Source organism: Bison bison, unplaced genomic scaffold (genome assembly GCF_000754665.1).
Source record: "Bison bison bison isolate TAMUID 2011002044 unplaced genomic scaffold, Bison_UMD1.0 scf7180017864440, whole genome shotgun sequence".
Taxonomy (NCBI): domain Eukaryota; kingdom Metazoa; phylum Chordata; class Mammalia; order Artiodactyla; family Bovidae; genus Bison; species Bison bison.
In genome coordinates, this window is record NW_011495002.1 from 837601 (window position 1) to 845444 (window position 7844).

Sequence of the window (7844 nt, forward strand, 5' to 3'; positions counted from 1 at the left end):
TTTTTTTTTTTTTTTTTTTTTTTAAATAGGTGGTCTTCCCCTGGGTAGGACTATCTCCCAAAGTAATTCTAATCATTTCTGACTTCCTTCTGTAAAAATATAATCTTTATTAAAATAATGAAGAAAGTATATTAAGAGTGGCACATTCCCTGACTTAGCTGGCCGAGTGACGTGGGGCAGACTGCTCCGTGGTACCCCAGCTCTCTCTGCAGAACTGGGAGTAACAGCGTCTCTGAGGGTTATGGGCCATATACACTCCAGGTGCTAGCTGCCAGTAAACGTCCGTGTTTTTCCTCGTCCCTGCCTTGTTACTTGACAAATGATTTAATCATTTACAGGGTATAACCCTGATAGCTCCCTTACTCATCTTTGAGCAACAGAAACTGCTTGATCTGCCTCTGCCGCCCTTTCTCAGAGTTGGTGCCTCACTCTGACCCTTCAGGTCAGCCGTCAGAACCTTGCCGGGTGCTCACCTCCAGCACCGCGTCCAGGGCAGTGCCCAGGGCAGAGGAAGCGGCTCCAGACAACTTTTGCTCCTGGCTCCGTCACGTTGGCACATGTGGCTTTCTTTGTTTACATCACTCACTACTTTTGTTTCCAGCCAAAGCTGCAAAATAAGTGAATTTTTTTTTTTCCACCAAACAAATATGTGGAAAACCTTTGGGTTTTGGCCAGTTGGGAAAGAGGGATGTTATTATCTAAAAGGAAAATTCTTTTTTCAGTTTAGTGTGCTGCTGCTGCTGCTGCTAAGTCGCTTCAGTCGTGTCCGACTCTGTGCGACCCTATAGACGGCAGCCCACCAGGCTCCCCGTCCCTGGGATTCTCCAGGCAAGAGTACTGGAGTGGGTTGCCATTTCAGTTTAGTGTAATTCATGTTAAAACATTATTTTTGTTAGAGAGTGGTTTAAAGCTGGGTTCTCTCTCAGGGCATAGTGGCTCAGATGGTAAAGCATCTGCCTGCAAAGTGGGAGACCCAGGTTCAATCCCAGGATCGGGAAGATCCCCTGGAGAAGGAAATGGCAACCCACTCCAGTACTCTTGCCTGGAGAATCCCGTGGAGGGAGGAGCCTGGTGGGCTGCAGTCCATGTGGTTGCAAAGAGTCGGACACAACTTAGCAACTAAACAGCAACAGCAATACGGTGGGATCAGTGAGCATTTGACCAAGCATTCGACATTCAATTTGTACACAAGACAGAACAATGTGGGCTGAATGACTGTGAAAAAGAATCGGTTGAGAGTGTCAGTTAACACGCGGTCAAGACTGTCCTTATCCTCCCAAACCGATCTCCGAGGAGACCTTGCCAGGAAGAAAGGGTTTGTAACCTTTCTTTCGTAATTCACACCCGGCATGTGAATAAGGAAGTCATTTCCAACCCAGGCCCATAATCGAATCAGCTTGTTGATGAAGGGGATATAGGAGCTGGAGACCAGTCATCCAGGTGGACCCCGTGCCCCACAGACAGATGGTTTTAATCCCTGGTGTCACATTTATAGGGGAGCAGACACTGCGGTCACCGCATCTTTAACCTGACTCCACTAACCTAGTCAGAACTTCTATGTCTATCTGGCACATCTGGAGAGATTACGCATCCAAACCCAGCCAGCCTGAAAACTTGCTTTGTTGTGTTGAGAGCGATTTATCTTGAAAATGGGCAGGTTGCCATAAAGCCAGGACAGGCTTGGTGCTGAAGCAGAAATCATCGTGGCTGTATTAAAAGCCCTGGCTGGTGAGGCTGGCAGTGGGGGGCCGGTTAGTGGATGACCTCAGCGGGGCTGGAGGATATTTGCCCTGTAGACCTCTGCCCGCGCATGAAGCCTGCGAGTGGGTGGGTTGGTGCGGAGGACAGGCTTATCAAAGTCTAGACCAGGGTCTGCCAGATATGCCAGATATGTCAGATAAGAAAATAGGTTCTGAGAAGATCCCAGCAAGCATAAGTCCAGATGTGTCACAGAAATGTCATTCATGGGTTTTAATTTATGAGTCTGCTTTGACTCGGAACAGGCAGGCGACTTCCCCGGCGGTCCACTGCCCACCTTCCAGTGCAGGAGATGTGGGTTCGATCCCTGGTCGGGGAACTAATAAGATCCCCTGGGGAATGAAATGGCAACCCAACCCCTCCCGTGTTCTTGCCTGGAAAATCCCATGGACAGAGGAGCCTGGTGGGCTACAGTGCATGGGGTTGCAGAGTCAGACTGCAACTAACACTTACAAGAATAACCAGGTGCTCCTGAAACCCTTCCTCCTCAGTCAGGTGACAGGCATGTGCCCCCAAAAGACCCCATTGCTCATTTCAGACTGAGGAACATGCTGCTTGTAGCTGGAAGAGTTCCGCTTTGATTCAGGCTTCCTCTGCCAGAAACAGAATCGTGTTTTCTGTGTGTGGCAGGCACCCTCTGCAATTCCGCCTGTAAATTGGCATTGAAACCGCCCACTTCTGCTGCTGGCCCTTACGGTTCCCACACGGGCCCTGCACCCCACCCATTCCCACTGGAACCTGAATGATGGTTACAAACAAGCAGGGATGTGGGCACCAGTGGTGGCGGCTTCTGTTCCCGAGGTGCTTGTGGGGGTTGAGCTCTGCCACGCCTTTGTGGTCTTTTCTCTCGATTCCCAAACTGGCTTTGCCTGTTAGGGGAGGCATACGTGGTGAAACGTTCCCATTTCTTAGAGGAGGAAACTGAAGGCAGAGAAGGCCAAGGACTTGCCCAAGGTCGCCTAGGGGATAAGGACCCTCCTCTGATCCTCCAGATGGCCCAGGCTTGTAGCCTTCACCTGGGCGAGGCTGCAGGTGGAGCAGCCCCCAAGTCTCAGGGCTTGCATCTGACCTGCTCACTGACCCAGTTAGAGACTCAGTCCTTGCCTGGGCTCCACACCCCAGTGAGCGCTTCTAGGAGCTTCGCTAATGAAGAAGGGGCTTTTTCAGGAACTTCTTCCCAGCAGAACCTTCGTCCCTTCTTTAGGCTTCACCCAGCACAGCATGCAGGGTGTGGGGAAGGGGCTGGAGTAGGCGGCACACGGGGGTCCGACCCAGCTGGATGCTGGACCCAGGACCAGGCTGTCTCGCATCTTAGCACTTGGTTTTCTCCCAAAACCCCCACCTGTCTTCCTGAACCTGGCCTGCGATCCATGTCTGTAACCCCTGCAACCCCATTCTGGGCGGGGTTGACGTTCTCTGCATCGATAACTCAGAGTTGCCTCTAGAGGGCAGCATTGCCTCACTCTGGCTGCCTGGCCATCCGCTGGCTGCAGACAAGGTTCTCTTAGAAGCAGACTCCGACTGCTGAGAACTTGGGTAGACTACAGCTCCTCTCGCACTGTGGGGCAGAGGTTTATTTTTTTACTGTAAATTAGCAGCATGTACAGAAATGCAGTTTTTTTCCCCCTTAGGAAATCTGTGGTGGAAAGTTCCACAGGTATCCTAGAGACTCTTTCTCATTCCTTTATTCAGAGGTTATTTTAGGCATCATAGGTACCACTTTGAAACCTTAAAAATAGACTTTGCCTGAATCATGTTGTATTATTATGATACGTCTCAGTTCATCATCAACTGGCATCAGAAATTACCTCTCTCTGAGACTTTGTCCTCCAAAACGAATTTCCTGTAGGCCCAGAGAGACGAATTCTAAAACGGTAAAGGATCTTTGGGCGTTTCAATTGTGGATTTATGTGTAGCCTGTCCTTCTACCTCGGTTATTTTTCCCTTTTCAACTGTGTGAACCCAGGATGGACCCTGGTGGTCTACTCCACACCTGGGCCCTTCACTGGCCCCACAGCCGGCTGGACGGCGTGGACCCTCCACCCTGGATGCGTGTCGAGAGGTCCAGGGTGTCGAGGGAATAAACTGGGTTCTTTCCGGATTGCTGTCAGTCTTTCCCAGCATCAGGGTCTTTTCCAGTGGGTCAGCTCTTCATGTCAGGTGGCTAAAGTGTTGGAGTTTGGGGAGGTCAAAAGATTTAAATGTGGTGCAGTGTTAAATTTACGAGAATAAGTGACCTATTTTGAACAGCTGGTTGGAACTGGGGCGTGTTTTGAAAAATATCCATAGAACGCTTTCAAAAACTGATTCTTATCATCAGAATTTTTCTTGTAAGAATAAAACTATAATAGTGGCTAACATTGACTTATTTTGAAGAAATATATATCATCTTGTTGAATTTTCTCAGTAACTCCCTGAGGGAGGCATTGTTATTACCATGTTCATTTTATGGATGAGAGCTCCAAGACATAGATCCAGGTTAAGTTGCCCAAGTCACACTCTGGGAAATGTTAAGTCAGGATTGGAACTCAAGACAATCTGGCTTCAGGACCCACACATAATTGTTATTCAATATTATGAGAAAAGTGTTTTTATAAATTATTTGTGGCTATAACACTTTTCTGTTGAGATATAACTGACACATACTAGTTTCAGGTATACATCATAATCAGTTAATTCTTGTATATATTGTGAAGTCATCACCTTCCCATAAAAGGTTTTTCATGGGAAATATTAAAGCAAATTAAGAGATTTCTTCTGGTCATAGTGCTTTCATCCTTCCTATTATTTATAACTACAGCAACCATGAAATTAAAAGATGCTTACTCCTTCGAAGGAAAGTTATGACCAACCTGGATAGCATATTCAAAAGCAGAGACATTACTTTGCCACCAAAGGTCCATCTAGTCAAGGCTATGGTTTTTCCAGTGGTCATGCATGGATGTAAGAGTTGGACTGTAAAGAAAGCTGAGCGCCAAAGAATTGATGCTTTTGAACTGTGGTGTTGGAGAAGACTCCTTGAGTCTTGGACTCAAGTTGAGAGTCCCTTGGACTGCAGGGAGATCCCACCATCATCCTAAAGGAGATCAGTCCTGGGTGTTCTTTGGAAGGACTGATACTGAAGCTGAAACACCAATACTTTGACCACCTCATTCGAAGAGTTGACTCATTGGAAAAGACTCTGATGCTGGGAAGGATTGGGGGCAGGAAGAGAAGGGGACGACAGAGGATGAGATGGCTGGATGGCATCACCAACTCGATGGACATGAGTTTGAGTGAACTCCAGGAGTTGGTGATGGACAGGGAGGCCTGGTGTGCTGCAATTCATGGGGTCACAAAGAGTCGGACATGACTGAACGCCTCAACTGAACTGAACAGCAACCATGTTCGTGAGAATTTAGAGGGAAAAGAAAACTAGAGTATGTTATTCTTTATAGATGGTGCAGAAAATCAGTCCATATTTGGTCTGTCGATGAACGGCTTTTTTCATGTTGAAATACAATATTAATGTGAAGTGTCACCGGGTCTGGGGGCCTCCTTCCTGACACTCGACTGGTTTTGCTCCTGAGGTGGCACTGCTAATAGGTGTGCCCATGTGTGCAGGTTACTTTATCACCCTGGGGCCTCTCTTCTTTAATCTGTAAGATCATAGTGTTGGACCAGCCTCTCTCTGAAATGCCTTTAATTAAAATCCTTGGATTGTATGAAATTTGCTATCTTACGAAAATGAGTAAATAATATGACACAAGTTGACATTTTAACATTTTTAGTAAAATAAACTCTTTGTGGCCCCAAGTACTTGACTAAAAGTAAGTCCTTTGCCAGCACTCCCCTTATTTTTAAATTTAGTTGGCCTATTAAAGAGCCAACTGCCAGTGCTCTGTTTTGAACTAAATGCGTGTTTAGCAACAAAAGAACTCTTACAAGGTTAGCTTGGACTTGCCTTCACTCGTCATTAGGGAATGGCTAATTAAGCTGTAATGAGAACCCACTCATTTCGAATGTCTCCAATTAAAAAGACCAACCACGTCAGGTATCGGTTGAGGGTGTGGCAGGACTGGAGCGCTCGCATACTGCAGCGGGTAGATGCGAAATGAGGCACTTTGGAAAACAGTTTGGCCCACACCTACCATGTGATCCAGCCATTCCACGCCTGGTCATGTACCTCCAAGAAAGGGAAGTGCAGGTGCCTGCAGAGGCAGACACCAGGGTGCCGCACGCTGGAAACAGCCCAGATGTCATCACCATCTAAGCCGATAAGGTGCGTCATCAGCACAGAATGGAATACAGCTCAATAATGAAAAGGAAAGCCCTGTTGATACACACAGTGGTATGGATAAAGTCTCAATGATGCTGATAAAAGCCAGACCAAAAAAATGAGTACCTACAAGGTGATCCTGTGAATAGAATTTTAGAAAATGGAAGCTAGTCTGTAGTGGCAGAAGGCAGGCTGGTGGCTGTCCGGGAAGGGGGAGCAGAGAGGGAGGAGGGGTCCCCAGGGCCTCGGGAAGATTCTCGGGGTCAGGGAGCACCCGTGTCGCAGCCACATTGCCCTTCACACGGACCTGCATGTGTCAGAGCTCATCAAACCGTATAGAGTAAGTGCCCTACGTGCAAACCTGTATATACTAAGTCCCCTGCACGCGAACCTCCAAGTTTGGAACTTTCAAAGATGGCGTGTGTGCGTTCCATCAGCGTGAGGTGTGAGTGACGTTGCAGCGGGTCCTCCGTCTCCCATTGCTGACGATCCTTCAGCTCTACCGTCTCCCACCTCCTCTCCCTCCCCCGGTCAGTGACTCTTCTTGCCTGTTCACTCGATGCCAGCCCGTGTACCAGCTATTGAACTGTTACCACCGTACCTTCCGTGGTACTGTACTTCAAGATTAAAATGTGTTCTTTTTTAATTATTTGTGTGAAAAGTATTACAAACCTTTTACAGTACAGGGCTGTATAGCTGGTTGTGTTAGTTCGGTACCTAGGCTAACTTTGTTGGACTTAGAAACAAATTGGACGTACGAGCATGTTCTCAGAGCAGAACTCATTCGTATGTAGCAAACTTCCTGTATTTTAAACTTCTGCGGTTTCTTGTGTGTCAGTGAGGCCTCAGTAAAGCTGTGGTGCTCTCTCTGCCAAGAGGCCTACGTGGCAGGGCAGGGTAGGGGCAAGCCTCTCCCCGCCACCCAGACAGCCATCTGTAAGGGACTCATAAGACACCTACCTCTAGCCACCCAGGCGGTGCTAGTGGTATAAAACCCGCCTGCCAGCCAGTTCAGGAGACGTAAGAGACTCAGGTTCTATCCCTCCCTGGGTCAGAAAGGTCCCCTGAAGGAGGGCACAGCAACCCTCTCCAGTGTTCTTGCCTAGAGAACCCCATGGACAGAGGAGCCTGGTGGGCTACAGTCCTAAGGGGCAAAGAGTCGGACACGACTGAAGCAACTTAGCACAAGACGCCGGAGGTGACTGTTCCATCCCCGGGGAAGCAGGGAGCATTTTCTCTGCACACACAAACCACTTCCAAGCCACCAGGGCCTGCTCCATTTAATTAATTGTCTTTGCTGCTCACTGACCAGGGATTTGGAGGAGGCAGTAGGCTTCCTGGGAGCGGGCAAGATACTGTGTCCCCGCCAGTCTGGGAGCCACTCTTGTCCAGAGTTATCTTTACCCGCCTGGGTCCATGGACACCTTGTTGGTGGTCCTGGCCATGACGGTGACCACGCGTTTGCAGCCTGCACGCCTCTCGTGAGCTGTGGCCAGGTTGGCCGTGGCCTGGGCTGGGAGCGGGAACCTGGCACAGTCGCATCCGAATCTCCTGCCGGGTGTGGAGATGGGTTGATTGCACCACTCTGGGTGCTTCCTTCTTTTCTGAGGGATGTAGAGCCCCCCTGTCTGAACTGCAGCTTAATAGCAATAATGCTATTTGTAATGCTCTGGCTAAAAGTAAAGCCATCTGTGTGCTAAATAAGAGTCAGAAGGCACGTGGAAGGATGCCGGTTCCATTTAGCAGAGGTTCTGCCATCGGTGGGTCTTTTCCATTTCCTCTTGCGCGTGGCTCTGTCGGGAGGGACCGGCAGAGTCGCTGCCCACCC

The 7844-nt window shown here is 48.7% G+C and overlaps 1 protein-coding gene across 1 annotated transcript in view; it reads left to right on the plus strand.

The window, feature by feature from the left end:
* TRIO (trio Rho guanine nucleotide exchange factor) overlaps nt 1–7844 on the plus strand; it is a 359748-nt gene that overhangs the window by 195508 nt on the left and 156396 nt on the right. Inside the window, exon 12 of the mRNA XM_010858807.1 lies at nt 3725–3827. Coding sequence (XP_010857109.1) covers nt 3725–3827 — 103 coding nt within the window. The remainder of the gene's footprint in view (nt 1–3724; nt 3828–7844) is intronic.